General features: G+C 42.0%; 1 protein-coding gene across 1 annotated transcript; it reads right to left on the bottom strand.

Annotated features, from left to right (window-relative positions):
- Positions 1-14,893: 14,893 nt before the first annotated feature.
- On the bottom strand, positions 14,894-15,901 carry LOC122319492. The gene is made up of 2 exons (XM_043206822.1): positions 15,866-15,901; positions 14,894-15,721 (listed from the first exon to the last, which is right to left on the bottom strand). The coding sequence occupies exons 1-2, from the start codon at positions 15,899-15,901 to the stop codon at positions 14,894-14,896; spliced, it is 864 nt and encodes a 287-aa protein (XP_043062757.1).
- Positions 15,902-17,092: the final 1,191 nt, after the last annotated feature.

Here is a 17,092-nt window from a genome sequence, read left to right as displayed (position 1 = left end):
CGGATTTTGAATTGACACGCATCTTGCAAGGAACTACTTCTTTAAAGCTCAAGAAAGTTTGTTTTGGTGGAGAAAGTTCGATATACTGTGACGTATCCACACCAAAACTCCGTCCTTTTGTACCGCAATCACTTCGCAAACAGGCTTTCTTATATATCCACAATCTATCGCATCCCAGTGGACGAGCAACTGCCCGTCAAATCAGACAGAAGTTTATCTGGCCTTCGATGAACAAAGATGTCCTCAAATGGTGTAGATTTTGTCTCCCATGCCAGCGATCCAAAATTCACAAGCACAATCACCTTCAGCCGGAGAAGATCGCTGTGCCAAATGGAAGACCACGTCCACCTGGATATAGTTGTTATGCCTTTACAACAAAACTACCGCTATTGTCTTACCATGATTGATCGTTTCTCACGATGGCCATATCACGGCCGATACGATAGCCATGGCGTACTGGACACACTGGATATCCCGTTTTGGATTACCCAAAACAATCACTACTGATCAAGGCGCGCAGTTTGAATATGCAGTTGGACTCGGCAGTATCAGTTATACTGAGCAGTCGACCGCCTCAAGCCTGTTTTCCTAGTCAAGGTAGATAAGCAGTTCGACTCGGAGGAATCCAACCCCACTCCTCAAAGGACGTACGAAAAACGGCGTAAGGTAACATTTGCGAGCCAAGGATCGTGACGGATTCACTGTGGCGACTCTGATATATTGGTAGCGTCACCTACAATAACCTATCTCTCGATACGACTTGATACGCGCGCATTGTGTGTGCCTTAATATAATAAAGCTGATTCCAAAATCACCATAAAACTGCAACTGAAGCCAAATAATAATTAAAGGAAATTGAAAGAACTAAATGATAATGAAGATTAAAATCAATTGAAGAAGAATCATTGAACAAGAATTTAAGAAAAATAGTCGAACAATAATGGAAGAGAAATAATGAAAGTGAAGATCAGCTTATAAATTATGATTGATTACATTTAGATATATAAATATATAATAAATATTATATATATATAATAAAGGTAAAATTTCTAGAGTAAATTTTGGAATTTCTTAGGAAGAATAAGATGATCGATATTTAAAAATTTTCTGTTGCACTTAAGGTAAAACCTAAAACGATAACATAATAAATAATATCGAACCATGTATATACTAAGAGACAAAGACAGTTAAAAGTCTTAAAATTATGCCTAGAGAACGAAATAAGTTGGAAATGTATATTTTTGGTTTTGTGAGCTATATTTATTTGAAACTTATAATATGATTTTGTAAATAAATAATAATCTGTCCTATTAAATAATGCCAATGAAATATCAAGATTAATGCGGTGAATTGATTTAATCTAGGGGAAATGTACACCACGTTCAACACATTTCCAAAGGTCGGGAGGGTATAGAGGAGTGATCACTACCATCTCGATCACTTCCCAACACAACGCAGTCCCCTAATTCTCTGCTATCGTATATTCCGTTTTGGGGAATTCGCTAAATTGACTTTTTTTTTATTTGTTCTTATTTAGATTAGAGTAGTTTCCGTCAAGTGCACTTATCTTTTTATATTAATGGTGGGCAACGGAGATTATAAGGATAGGAAAACCCCGACCCCAATACCGGGGAAATGAGCGCAGAGCGCAGCATAGTGCAGGAAACCACAAAAAATATCAAAACATTTTTCAAAAGTGTGGGCGTGGCAGCTTTGGGCGGTTTGTGGGCGTTAGAGTGGGCGTGGCAACATGAATGCGCAACTTGCGCTGCTTCTATGTCTCTGGAGTCTGTATGCTTAATCTCAACTTTCTAGCTTTTGTAGTTCCTGAGATCTCAGCGTTCATACGGATGTACAGACGGACGGACAGACGGACAAACGGACGGACAGACGGACATGGCCAGATCGACTCGGCTTTTGATCCTGATCAAGAATATATATACTTTATATGGTCGGAACCGTTTCCTAGTATACCCTTTTACTCTACCAGTAACGGGTATAAAAATGGTGGCACGACAACACAATTTAATAAGTCGTTCATTTCTTGCTAATTCTTGAAAATTTTGTTTATATTCAATAAATAAATGTATTACTAATAGAGTAAGTGTCTCAACGAGTTGAGACGATTCTATTTGGTGTTGTTTTCCATTTGCCACACGTAGTGGCCACAGTTATAGATCTCAAAAGCGGATTCCACCAGATACCGCTTAAAGAAGAGGAAAAAACAAACTGCGTTCGCAATCAACGGCGGAGAGTTCGAATTTACCCAATTTCCTTTCGATCTAAAGAATTCGCCGTATATTTTCCAGAGAGCCTTAGACGATATCCTAAGGAAACACGTAGGGATGCTACGTGTATATTGCCGGTATTATCGCCTTTAGTCGGTCCGAAAACGAACACGCTATGCACTTGAATATAATATTTGCTACTTAGAGGAATACAGCCACGAGATAAGATATAGTCCGGGTACGTCCAATGTAGTAGCCGTTGCTCTCCAGAATTCTAGCCAATCCCCAAATAAATAGTACAACGGCAATAGTCCATAGTGACGAAAGTTCGTCGCATAACTTGATCACAGTAGAAAACGTCCCCACTTATGTATTCAAAAATCAATCATTCCTACTGATATCAGACGAGGGGGGGGAGTCGTTCCAAATTCCTTTCCCTACCTTCCACTGGCACGTAATAAAAAAAATCATATTCTGAAGAAGATCTGGTGAACATTCTAAAAAACCACCTAGACCCAAAACTTGTTAATGTTAATTCACGTCCGAACGAGTAATGGGAAAAATTCAGAATATTTATCCAGGGCACCAGTAATTACAAAGCTAGGTACACGTAAAGACAGGTCACGGACGTAAATTCACAGACCGAACAGGATAATATAGAAGCTTTCAAACACATGAGAGCGCATCGAAACGCCATTAAAAATAAAATTCAAATAATAAATAGGTTTTTCTTTTTTGGTCTCCGAAAAAATACGGAAGCCATGGCAAAGCCATGCGGGACTTGCAAAATAGCCAAATACGACAGACAAATTATCCACATAGACATTAAAACGACCCAGAAGCAACTAGTACTAATGACCATAGATAAATTCAGACAGAATCTGGTGATACTTATTTTCAACTGACTTGGGTATGTGAATTCTGTGCATTTTTGGACATCATTCGCTAATTTAGGTTACCAATGGACACAGGCATTAAAATTCAAAACTGGGCACAAGCGAATGTGTACATATTGTTGGACTTCGAGTCTGTAAAGAGCATTTGTTCATAAAATCATAATTAATGCATAAATGGTCCTAGCATCGGACATCATATGGCCTGCTGATTTCGTGAGAACTTCCGTAAGTACGGCACACAATTATTATAATGTATGTGTTTATGAATAATATGATATGGTAATAATAATAATATGATTAAGTAAATCTATAGAAGGTCGCCTAAGGGAGGAACGGTTTGCAAGGAAGGGGAATTTATGACTGATTTAAACATAATTCCAGGAGGGCGGGTATAGACCGGAAGAAACCACCATTTAATTCTTCCACTACTAGCTGAGCTACCTTTCTTTCCGTCTGCATCTATAACTTCCCGTCCGCTTTTCATATTGCCTCTGTCTACATATTGGCCATGTGACGACTGCGATTCGAGAGTCAAAACGACCCACACCAGACCTGAGCCTAGCCGGCAAGTTAGTTAGACGGAGAAGACTTTCGGGCGTAGATAGACAGTCGTGTTCGTTACTTTATTGATGTTAAATTTCTTTAGCAGTTGTAATGAGAGGGCTTCCTCTACCTTGCTCTCTCGTGCTTGGAGTTGTCGCACTGGTGGTGCAGCCTCGGAATACGTCATCTTACGTCGCTTGCTAAGACGATTGTGGGGTTCTGGGTTTGGATTAGGAATGTTCCCTCTATGGTTGTCTCTTCCCTGTTCAGGTACCCCTGAACTCGATCAGGAGAATGGTGCCGGTCAAAATTTCCTCGGGGTCCGCTACGTGTTGGCTATTGATCATCTTACAGCTTGCTGTGCGGCTTCTCAGTAGCGGTGTAATGCATGTGTCGTTGCTTAAGTCTACTGATTTACTTTGTTACAAATTGACTTATCATTATGGGTTTCACCTTTTTTTTTAGGCCGTTGTTTTTCGGTAGCATTGGATTATTTTTGTGTATTTTTATCATAAATTACTTTGCCGGTTTTTATTTATTTAAAGATTTCTTTTGTAATTACAGGTATGCTAATAATATAATATACAATAGGCTTTTGCCGTAAGTGGCTATTTTTATTTCTTCATTGTTCATGAAAATAACTCAATTTTGAGTAGTTTGTTTAATCTCGTATTCTGATAAGATAGTATAGTTTATGATGTCTGTTTTGCCCAATCTAGTGCATTAATTAGGTTGCAGTTCTTCGTTAAGTATTTGTAATTTATATTTCAATAAAGAGACTTTTTCGTCTATACAATTCTTATTTTCCGTCGTGGCCTTTATGATATTTTTAGTTTTTAAGCTTAATTGTTTAATTCGAATGGGAGCTAGGGGCTCCTTGCTTAGTATGAGGATGGCCTGGTTTGTTGACCCTTTCATCTCGTCGACCTTCAGGTGGAAGTGCATCGCTGCAGCATGGTGAGGATCTGGTCCGGCGCCTTGATGGATGCCGGGATCCAGATCCATGCCCGGGGTCGGCAAGGTACGTCGGACTAGCTCAACGCAACAAGTCCGGCGCCCTCATACACCTCCCCCAGCTCCTTTACTGCGGCTTTGTACAGCTCCGAAGAGCGCTCGTCGTCGCAGGCGATCACCTTGACGCTGCCTTGGAACCATCCCACGCCTTTGCAGACAGAAGCGGGGCAAGGTTCTTTGGCCAGAATGTCGATACATTTTGTGGCTAGGGCTGCTTCCACCCACTTCCACTTATAACGAGGAATCCTGCCACTCGGGTCGTTTCTGTCGACCACGCCCAGGAGAATGCGTTTTTTCGCGATCTCCGCAAAAGATCGCCCTAGCTGTACGCGTTGCCGCTTTGCCGAGGGGTCGGAGGGAACGTCCTGTGAGCGCTCTCTCTTAGGTGGAGGTCGTTTTTTGACTTGGGCTTGGTTGGCTTGGGGGAAGTTTGCCGAAGTTTGGCAAAACGGATCTTGCCCATTCCACCTTCTTCATCCATTCAGCAGAAGAACCCGTTTTCGATCTCTCCTGGCTGCGTAGGATTTGACCTGCAGATCGTTTCTCTGCGTAGGTGTATTTGCCGTTACCGGTTGCCACTGAGTGCTTGCCGTCCTTGGCTGCGCCTGAAGGGGGCATCATGGCACTAGGGCCTGGAGATGTTCCCATGGCGACGGCTTTGGGCGGCTTGCACTCAGTCACCTAAGACGGGGTTCAGGCGGGGTTCACCCGAACCCGATCCTGAGGTGTTGGCCAGGCAGGTGGGCTCACTCGCCAACTTCGTTGCCTTGAAGTTTGTACAGCCAGACTCAGTCTTTACTGCCGTTTGAGTAGGTTCTTTGGGAGATCCTGACTCCTTTTTATTTATTTTTATCGACTCCATGTGATTCCCACGATTTGCGGTAAAAAGGAGAGTAAGGCTTCTTAAAACAGGGGGTACCCTGAGCTCTCCGTTTGAGACTGAGCTATTTTGTGACCCGGGCCCTCAGCCAGGCTGACTCTCGGCACGGGTCGAGTGACACCTTAGTCCGGTCCGGGATGCCCGACTACCATTTGCCAGCATCCTCTTGCAGGGACATAACCTTGCCAGGGAACCTGTTTCCAGCCGCCCTCGCGTGGAGAGTATAGTCGCACTTCCGGGTGTATGGACAATTACGGCGCGTTCTTCTAGCAAGCTTAAAACTACACGTTATTCCCCTCTTCTCTCTTCTCACCGCCTTTCTTGTTATTACTATATATATATTTTTATTTTTAGTAGTCAATTATTTAAATATTTGTTAGCATGTAGGAATTATCACTAATTTTTTCATTTATGAGATAGAACGCTGAGTTAAACTTGCTTTCTTTTTGTTTATTCAGCTATCTCAATTTACTTGCAATGCTTAAAAAGTAAAACTATTATAAGTTTGTTTAAGAGAAACCATAGAAGAGAACTTTTATTTGTACACTTAATGCATTGCTCTACAATACATTTTTTATACACATTTGTTTTGTATTGTTTTAAAAATTATTATTAATGTGTATTAAACAAAAAAGATCTGATGGTGTCTTAGTTTATATTCTGTAGAATATCTCATGTATAAACGCTGTAATGAATCTCTTAAATGCTCGGTTTCTTTTAAAATCTACGATCTGCATTTATTGTAACTGGATACCTTAGCTCCAACAAAATCGAAGATAATTCAATATGTATATGATTAAATCATCATCTGATTTGCAATTCGACTTTTGTGTAAATTTAAAAATATGTAAGAATATTAGTTTGGCAATTATTAAATTTAATTCGTTAACTGAAGAGTTTCTACAGTTGGCACCTTTTACTCGAACGCACAAAAATATATTTTCAAGCGGGTCCTTGGTAACTCTACTAGTTAAAAAGAAGAAGGGGTCCTTAAATATCTATATCCTTATAAAAAATATAGCTTCAGTACTTTGGATCAATCTATTTCCGTGATATTTAACGTTTCTTATGTATTCCTGTATATTATTTAAAACATTGTTCTTATTTTGAAAAGTTTATACCGTGCGTTTATAATCAAAGTAATCGTTGACTTTTTGGCTAAATACGGCATTCGATGAAATTGGTTGTTTTGGTTTACAAAGTATCATTAACATGACTTCTTGGTAATTAGGTCATTCCCTCTACTGATGACCCCGACGTGATAGTGTTAATTTGCATGCATTAAATAATGCACTTTTCCCGTTAATACAAATAATATTAAATTAATATAAATACATTAAATCGCAATCGGTTTGACAAGTGAGTGGTGATTTCGGTGATAGTGGCTGTGTTTAAGCGAGCTAGCATTACGTATATACATACATACATTGCTACATATATCGTTACGTGCATTGACTCCGCTTGCATTTTCGGCATTTATTTTGTGCTCATCTTCCCGCTGAACCGAATTAAAAGCGATTTTTTGCTATGCCCGCTGAAAGTGACAAAAACAGGGTGACCTTTTTAAACCGCAAAGCCAATGCGCTGCTCAGCAGGTTGCAGAGGCTACAAACGTCGCTGTCTAATGAGACGCTAAGCGGATACGACGAACCCACTCTTACGGTGAGGCTGGAGCAGATTGATGAGCTGCAAAGTGCCTTCAATGTTCTGCATACAGAACTTGAGGAATTGGATTTCGACGAAATTGGCAGTGAAATGAGCGAGAGTTTCTATGAATTTTTTTTTTTTTTTTTTAACTTATTGCGTTATTTATTGGATCTTCTCTTATTATGAGACTAACAATAATTATTCAAATCTTATTATATAAATTAGTTTAAGTACAATATTAAATAGTTGTATTAGTTAGAGACGGCCCTAGAATTTCTTAGCTGGGCTGGAGAATCTTTGCGCTTTAGTCTGCTGTGACTACATACACGCGTGAGCGACTTCGCGAGAGGATTTTCGTGTGCGGCGAGCTTTGCTTGATGTTTACTCTTTTTCATCTGGATTTCCTCGTTGACGAGGTTTATGTTGAGGTCTCTATGGATGCTTTCGCTGCGTAGGTACCATGGTGCCCCAGTGATAGTTCGCAGAATCGCTGACTAAGGGATGAGTGTATTGTTTAGGGTACATGGTGGGCAGGTTTGTCTATTCAGTGTGAATGTTACATGTCCGCTTTTGGTCTCGTTTATCTTAATGTGCCAGTCCGCAAACCATCTCTCCACTGTTTTAAGATGACAGTCAAGTTTTTCTGTTGCCTTTGATGGGCATTTGGATCGGCTGAGTATTGCGGTATCGTCAGCAAACGTAGAGGTTGTGAGCTGATAGTTTGTAGGCATGTCTGCTGTATATAAAGTGTAAAGCACGGGGCCCAGCACACTTCCTTGGGGAACTCCAGCATTGATGACGCGGTCGTGTGAAGTCGAACTGTTACACCTGATTGAGAACACTCCTTTGAAGAGATAAGATTCGAACACTTTGTGAGTATTTTGGGGAAGCAGTTTTGTTATCTTGTACATTAGTCCTTCCAGCCAGACTCGGTCAAATGCTTGTGCGACATCTAAGAATATTGCTGAGCAGTATTTCCGGTGCTCAAAAGCAGTACGAATTTCGTTTGTGATGCGATTGTCCTGTTCGATCGTTCCATGATTTTTGCGAAAACCAAATTGATGGGATGGTATTGTGTTTCGCATTCTTAAGTAGGGAGCTAGGTGTTTTAAGAATGCCTTTTCAAACAGTTTCAAGAGACACGATAGGAGACTGATTGGTCTGTAGGATGAGGGTTGCGTTTTGTCTTTGCCTGGTTTGGGAATCATTACTATGACCGCCTTTTTCCACCTTTGGGGATAGTATCCAAGTTTCGTAATAGCGTTAAAGAGATTTCATAAGGTCAGAACCGCGATGAATTCATCGTTTAATTCAAGGCTAGTGTGCGCGCGGAAATAGCTAAACGCAATGTGCAGTTCGCGCCGCACTCAACGCTTGCGGAAGGTGTTGTGCCCCACCAGTGTGGTCCTCAAACGCAGCCGCGGCCGAGGTCGATGCCGTTGCCGCCTGTGCAGCTTCCAACCTTTGGCGGAGGCTACGCAAACTGGGCGGATTTTTACTCCGTGTTCACGAGCATAAGGTTCATATGAGTCCTTTTAGATTCTATATGTCGCCGGCAGGTGAGGCGTCTATCTAGGTGAACCCCGATATATGTTACTACGTCTGATTGTGGGATGAGTGTATTGTTTAGGGTACATGGTGGGCAGGGAAGAGACAACCATAGAGGGAACATTCCTAATCTAAACCCAGAACCCCACAATCGTCTTAGCAAGCGATGTAAGATGACGTATTCCGAGGCTGCACCACCAGTGCTACAACTCCAAGCACGAGAGAGCAAGGTAGAGGAAGCCCTCTCATTACAACTGCTGAAGAAATTTAACATCAAAATGTAACGAACACGACTGTCTATCTACGCCCGAAAGTCTTCTCTGTCTAACTAACTTGCCGGCTAGGTTCAGGTCTGGTGTGGGTCGTTTTGACTCTCGAATCGCAGTCGTCACATGACCAATATGTAGACAGAGGCAATATGAAAAGCGGACGGGAAGTTATAGATGCAGACGGAAAGAAAGGTAGCTCAGCTAGTAGTGGAAGAATTAAATGGTGGTTTCTTCCGGTCTATACCCGCCCTCCTGGAATTATGTTTAAATCAGTCATAAATTCCCCTTCCTTGCAAACCGTTCCTCCCTTAGGCGACCTTCTGTAGATTTACTTAATCATATTATTATTATTACCATATCATATTATTCATAAACACATACATTATTATAATTGTGTGCCGTACTTACGGAAGTTCTCACGAAGTCAGCAGGCCATATGATGTCCGATGCTAGGACCATTTATGCATTAATTATGATTTTATGAACAAATGCTCTTTACAGACTCGAAGTCCATCAATATGTACACGTTCGCTCGTGCCCGCTCGTGAATTTTAATGCCTGTGTCCATTGGTAACCTAAATAAGAGGATGATGTGCAAAAATGCACAGAATTCACATACCCAAGTCAGTTGAAAATAAGTATCACCAGATTCTGTCTGAATTTATCTATGGCCATTAGTACTAGTTGCTTCTGGGTCGTGTTAATGTCTATGTGGATAATTTTTCTGTCGTATTTGGCTATTTTGCAAGTCCCGCATGCCTTTGCCATGGCTTCCGTATTTTTTCGGAGACCAAAAAAGAAAAAGTTATTTATTATTTGAATTTTATTTTTGATGGCGTTTCGATGCGCTCTCATGTGTTTGAAAGCTTCTATATTATCCTGTTCGCTCTGTGAATTTACGTTCGAGACCTGTTTTTGCGTGTACCTAGCTTTGTAATTACTGGTGCCGTGGATAAATATTCTGAATTTTTCCCAATACTCGTTCGGACGTAAAGATCCCATTGACAAGTTTTGGGTCTAGGTGGTTTTTTAGAATGTTCACCAGATCTTCTTCAGAATATGATTTTTTTTATTACGTGCCAGTGGAAGGTAGGGAAAGGAATTTGGAAGGACTCCCCCCTGACCTGACCCTGACCCCTTGTATCTCCAATTCTAATCCGCCACATCTCAGTGTACTTTCTGCTCCCGCCAGAAAGTCCATCCCTAGTAGGATTCCGCCATCGACGTTCGGTAGGATCATGAATGTTATTTTAAATTTCCGACCCCCGAACTCCACTCTCGCTCCAAATCCTCCGATCGCCTTCCACCGTGATCCGTCCGCCAACGATATTTCCGCGTTTATCCTGATCCACTGTCCCTCTCCTCTTAGATCCTGGAACATGTTCCTACTTATTGCGCTTTTCGTCGCTCCGGTGTCTATTATGCCCTTGGCACTCCTACACCCTATTCCGAATTGTGCTACTATTTGGTAGCCGTCACATCTCATATCGCCTGTTGCTGGACCTATTCTTCTTGCCTGAGCTGCCAGCTTTACTGACCCAGGCCTCCTCCGTTTCCCGCCTTAGCTCGGCAACACTCCGTTGTCCTGACTCCGTTCCTTCCGCACACCCAGCAGAACAGCCTTGGTGGGTTGCCGCATGTGCGGGCCGTATGACCGGCAACTGCTCCTCGTACCTCGGTGGTAAGAAGTACTCTAACAGTTCCGTTCTCAATTGAACCCACGAGTCGATCTTTGTTGGTGTCGTGTTCCACCAATCTATGGCGATTCCCTCCAGTATAAACGGCATTGTTTGGACCAGCTGATCGTGCCGTAGTCCGTATCCGGTGGCCCACTGTTCCATTTTCTCGAGGAATTCCAGCGGGTTTGTCGTCCCCTGGTATCTGATCCCCCAATTCCGCACTCTATCGATTGTTCCCGTTTCCATTTTTTCTTCCATCTTTGTCTCCTTCCCGTCGTCCATCCTTGTGTTTGTCTCTGTTATCACGATCTCTGGATGTCGGGTGGGGCTTTTCTCCTTCTTATACTTTTCCGCCAGCAGTGTCAGCTTCTTCTTTGTCGCTTCTGCGTGGTCTGTCCTCATCGAAAAAGCAGCCAATGTTCTCCGTAAATCCTCGCTTTTCCCTGACGGATCCAATCCGAATTCACTTGCGTATTCTGCTAGTTCGGGTTTTGTTGCCATATACACCCAACTAGACATCGCTCTCCCGGCGTCGGTTTCCTCTAGTCACCACTTTAGCCTGTTCGGGCGCCACCTGTGACGTTCAGCCGTCCCTCGGGTAGTCAGGGCTGGCCAGGGTCGTCCAGGAAATTTCTTTGTTTCAGGACAGTGGTGCTAGAGAGGAGTCCCCGACCCGAGTCCCAGTGATAATGTGCAGAGTTAACCTTAAGAATTATACGGGACCCTGCAGTCAGCGTAGAGAATTATACGGGACCCTGAAGTCAGCGTAGAGAATAATACGGGACCTTGAAGTCAGCGTAGAGAAGTATGTAGGACCCTGAAGTCAACGTAGAGAATTATATGGGACCCTGAAGTCAGCGTAGATACGTAAGTAGGACCCTGAAGTCAACGTAAAGACGTAAGCAGGACTCAGCTAGGGCGGGGTATATACGTAGGGGTTGAGCTTACTTCGAATAGTTACCACTTGTTGATCCCGGTCCTGATCTTGCTGCTTTCCCGCTCGCTGGTGACTTCCACCTCGGTCGACTCCGACCACCGACTGACTATTCTGAGGCCAGCCGCCCGCTTTATATAGCCCTTGGCTTAGTGTGCCCGTATGTTCGTATGTCCGAATTGCCCCGGGTTTCGGGGTTAGTGTGCCTCTCTAGTTATTTGGGAACGCGTGCGCGCCTTGTTTGAATTTGAACTTGTTTATGATGATTATTTATTATGTTTTGGTTTTATCTATTATTATTTATTGTCTTTTTTATTATGTATCATGTATTAGGTATCATTTATTATTTATTATGTATTATTTATTATAAATTATTTATTATTTATTATTGCGCGCGGCCGCGTCACAGGCTCGCTGGAAAATATACGGCGAATTCTTTAGATCGAAAGGTAATCGGGTGAATTCGAACTCTCCGCCGTTGATTGCGAACGCAGTTTTTTTCCTCTTCATTAAGCGGTATATGGAATCCGCTTTTGAGATCTATAACTGTGGCCTCTCCGTGTGGCAAATGGAAAACAACACCAAATAGAATCGTCTCAACTCGTTGAGACACTTACTCTATTAGTAATACATTTATTTATTGAATATAAACAAAATTTGCAAGAATTAGCAAGATGATATCAGAAACGAACGACTTATTAAATTGTGTTGTCGTGCCGCCATTTTTTATCTTGAGTGCCCCCAATGACACAAGGGATGTGTGTCCTTTTAATGACACCAGGTTTTATAATGAATGGTATTGTATGACTACATATATTGTATATAGTACGGCTGTTGGTTGTTTTCGGTTACAGCCTCGGCTGGAGAGGGAATCGGGGTTTCCTTCACTATGCTGCGCTCTGCGCTCATCTCGCCGGTATTGGGGTCGGGATTTTCCTATCCTTATAATCTCCGTTGCCCACCATTAATATAAAAAGATAAGTGCACTTGACGGAAACTACTCTAATCCAAATAAGAACAAATAAAAAAAAAGTCAATTTAGCGAATTCCCCAAAGCGGAATATACGATAGCAGAGAATTAGGGGACTGCGTTGTGTTGGGAAGTGATCGAGATGGTAGTGATCACTCCTCTATACCCTCCCGACCTTTGGAAATGTGTTGAACGTGGTGTACATTTCCCCTAGATTAAATCAATTCACCGCATTAATCTTGATATTTCATTGGCATTATTTAATAGGACAGATTATTATTTATTTACAAAATCATATTATAAGTTTCAAATAAATATAGCTCACAAAACCAAAAATATACATTTCCAACTTATTTCGTTCTCTAGGCATAATTTTAAGACTTTTAACTGTCTTTGTCTCTTAGTATATACATGGTTCGATATTATTTATTATGTTATCGTTTTAGGTTTTACCTTAAGTGCAACAGAAAATTTTTAAATATCGATCATCTTATTCTTCCTAAGAAATTCCAAAATTTACTCTAGAAATTTTACCTTTATTATATATATATAATATTTATTATATATTTATATATCTAAATGTAATCAATCATAATTTATAAGCTGATCTTCACTTTCATTATTTCTCTTCCATTATTGTTCGACTATTTTTCTTAAATTCTTGTTCAATGATTCTTCTTCAATTGATTTTAATCTTCATTATCATTTAGTTCTTTCAATTTCCTTTAATTATTATTTGGCTTCAGTTGCAGTTTTATGGTGATTTTGGAATCAGCTTTATTATATTAAGGCACACACAATGCGCGCGTATCAAGTCGTATCGAGAGATAGGTTATTGTAGGTGACGCTACCAATATATCAGTGTCGCCACAGTGAATCCGTCACGATCCTTGGCTCGCAAATGTTACCTTACGCCGTTTTTCGTACGTCCTTTGAGGAGTGGGGTTGGATTCCTCCGAGTCGAACTGCTTAAATACCTTGACTAGGAAAACAGGCTTGAGGCGGTCGACTGCTCAGTATAACTGATACTGCCGAGTCCAACTGCATATTCAAACTGCGCGCCTTGATCAGTAGTGATTGTTTTGGGTAATCCAAAACGGGATATCCAGTGTGTCCAGTACGCCATGGCTATCGTATCGGCCGTGATATGGCCATCGTGAGAAACGATCAATCATGGTAAGACAATAGCGGTAGTTTTGTTGTAAAGGCATAACAACTATATCCAGGTGGACGTGGTCTTCCATTTGGCACAGCGATCTTCTCCGGCTGAAGGTGATTGTGCTTGTGAATTTTGTATCGCTGGCATGGGAGACAAAATCTACACCATTTGAGGACATCTTTGTTCATCGAAGGCCAGATAAACTTCTGTCTGATTTGACGGGCAGTTGCTCGTCCACTGGGATGCGATAGATTGTGGATATATGAGAAAGCCTGTTTGCGAAGTGATTGCGGTACAAAAGGACGGAGATTTGGTGTGGATACGTCACAGTATATCGAACTTTCTCCACCGAAACAAACTTTCTTGAGCTTTAAGGATGTAGTTCCTTGCAAGATGCGTGTCAATTCAAAATCCGAGGCTTGCTCCTCTTCGAGTTGCGCCGCGGTGATCGCTGTGGGCATCGTGATAGTAGTTTATAACGCCCAAGAAACGGCCTAGTTGGGTGATAGAATTCACATTTGCTCAGATTGATGCTTAGTCCGTGTATCTGCAGGACCGATAACACTGTTCGCAGATGTTCTTCGTGTTCAGTGATCGATTTCGAAGTTATCGTCTGTGTAGCAATATACGAAGTCCATGCCGCGAAAAATATTGTGGAAACGGATGTTTGCTGTGCTAGGCACGCGGTTGTTGACAGTCCTGTGACCGAGTCAATAAGGCATCTGTTTTTGAGATCAATAAGAAGCTGGAATTCGGCTAAAAAGTCTGCTCCATTTATAGGTGTGTGTACGACCGCGATGATGAATGGCCAGGTGAAATTGCGTCTGAGCTCCAAGTCCAGATTAGTTATATATCGACCATAGGTGTGAATGATGGTCTATTTTGCTGCGTATAGCGTCATTTCGGCTTGGGTGGTTTTCTGTTAAACCAGCGTGCGAGGTACAACTGAAACCCCAGATCCAGAATCGATGAGGTATCTGATGTTGGAGGTACGATCGGTGACTTGCAATCGCTGCTCCTGTGGAACAGCTGATTGATGGATCGCTGCTTCTGTCCTGGCTGCCGCTGACCAGCGCGTCAGGCGGCAGCTTCTTTAGTTTAACGACGTGGAGCGTGCGCAGGGTGGTCAGCATTTATTTGCGTTGTCACCAAAGCGCTTGTGGTAAATACAATGATTTTCCTGTGCTCCTGATGTCTGTTGACCGGAATTTTCCGCTGGTTTGGCGCCACAGGATGAACTGCGTGATCGGTTGCGTGATTGGATGCGTTTGACATCCTTTTTCAATGCCGTGACATCTTGCATGAGCGAACGTAAATTGACTGAAAGTTCTTTCAAATGATCTGCAGGGGAAACTGCGCAGATAGCCGGATTTGCTGGAAGAACAGCATTTGAAGATGTGCCAATGGCAAACGCGGCGTTCGTGCTAACGGCTTTGAGCAGTTTGTCTGCAATCTTCGCAAGCTTGTCCAAGTCCGAATCATCCCATACGGTGAGCAGCGGACGAATGGAGGCAGGCATCACAGCGAGGAATAGGGTGTGAATGATGCTCTCGCTGCCAGGATCCGGGACCAAGCGTCGCATATTTGCCAAGATTTTCGAAGGCTTTAATCCGGTGGCACCTCCTCCCTGAAGTAGTCGTCGCAGTTTTGACTCGGGCGATTTAGCGAACTTCTGCAGCAAGCGAGTTTTGATTGCTTTGTACTTGTTGTCTGCCGGTGGACGAGTGACCAAATCCTCCACAGCCGAAACCACATCTTCTTCCAAATGCAGTGTCACCAAGTCGAACTTGTCGGTGTCGTCGACAATGTGGTGCAAACGGAATGATCGCTCCAATTGAGCAAACCACAGGTGCGGGTTGTTGTGTGTAAATTTTGGCAAATTCACGGTAACACTTGTGTGCGTGGGCGGCGTCTCATCTCTGTTCGCAGGAACGTTTGTCCGAAGTGCCTCGAGCTATTGTTTAAGCGGAGAAATCTGGGTTCGTGTCCGGCATGGAAGTTTAGGCGTCTTGGTTGTAAATTTCGCAAATTATAACGGTTGTTACGCATTGACTTGGGTCAACGTATGTGTGTGAGTGTGCGTGCACTTGAATTTTACAATAGTAAGAAAAATTGTTTTCAGATTCTCGCACATTTGCGCTTGTCGGGGTCACCACTATAGCGATGTTGGTTTCGCCATTTACTTAGTTTGCGTATATCTTTTATTACATTGCTTTATTATATTAAGGCACACACAATGCGCGCGTATCAAGTCGTATCGAGAGAAGGACGCTAAAATGTATAGGGTTACCGTATCGCTTAACTCTAGTATTAGTGTAGGTGACGCTACCAATTTATCAGTGTCGCCACAGTTTCTTTTCAATTCGTACTCCAATTATTCTTGTCCGCTTAAACTAATTTCAATATGTACATATAGTGACATATCCATAAGTCCCTAAGACTTAAGCACATGCCTACACACTAATACACATACAACATGTACACCCAAACACATCCAACACAACTCTGGATGTACCCAACAGATACCAGATACCTGATAAGTCACCCACTGGTAGACTAAACATCCGTTGTCTAATTTAAACAATCTATGCTTAAGCCCTCGCATCATTGTTGCGTTCCCACGTTCAAAGCTCGGACTCGCAATCCCGAAAAACAGAAGTATTAGATTTCAATTAACAAAATCATAAGAATCTAAGAAGCACTTGTATCCAAGAGCGAATGCACTTGAATCCAAGAGAAATGCGAAGACTATTAAAGTCAGCAACTCCAAAGCTTTCTCTCTTCAAAAAATTATATTTTTTTACATATGAGTATTGCGATTATTTAATTGGAGCAGTCGGTAGGATATATTAAATAAAGAGTCCTTTTAGTACGGTACTGATCCATTGAAGGATACGCTATACAACTAGCTATCCAGGATCGGCGAATTAAAACAGTGATTCTAAAATTATTTTGAGATCCGCAAAAGAATCTACGTGAAAGTAGTATTCAAGAAAAAATCCCGTGTGGTCAGTAACATCTGCAAAACAATTTAAAATCCCGTTCGGTCGGAAACAAAATTAATTAAAATTTTTAATTCCGTAACTTAAAACAAAGAATTTAAATAAACACCGTGTATCCAAATACTTATACAAATACACCATGGCAGTTCCGCAACTTTCGGAAACCCACCTAAATCAATTATTAAATCAAATTAAAGAACTGAACTACTACGATGGCACACCTGGCAAGCTGTCTGTGTTTGTTAACCAGGTCGAGCAGCTACTCAACTTATACCCTACCCAAGATGCCAGACAAGCACACGTTATCTACGGAGCAGTGAAAC

This window comes from Drosophila yakuba, chromosome 2L (genome assembly GCF_016746365.2).
Source record: "Drosophila yakuba strain Tai18E2 chromosome 2L, Prin_Dyak_Tai18E2_2.1, whole genome shotgun sequence".
NCBI lineage: Eukaryota > Metazoa > Arthropoda > Insecta > Diptera > Drosophilidae > Drosophila > Drosophila yakuba.
The sequence above is the reverse complement of the archived record's forward strand: the minus strand, read 5'-3'. Positions and strand labels throughout refer to the sequence as shown.

What these genes read in the sequence shown, in the direction of transcription:
- LOC122319492 (XM_043206822.1), bottom strand. Translation starts at nt 15,901, where the DNA reads ATGTGCGAGAATCTGAAAACAATTTTTCTTACTATT. An exon ending in AAACAATTTTTCTTACTATT is followed by an intron (nt 15,722 to 15,865) that starts GTAAAATTCAAG and finishes CTTAAACAATAG; the next exon opens with CTCGAGGCACTTCGGACAAA.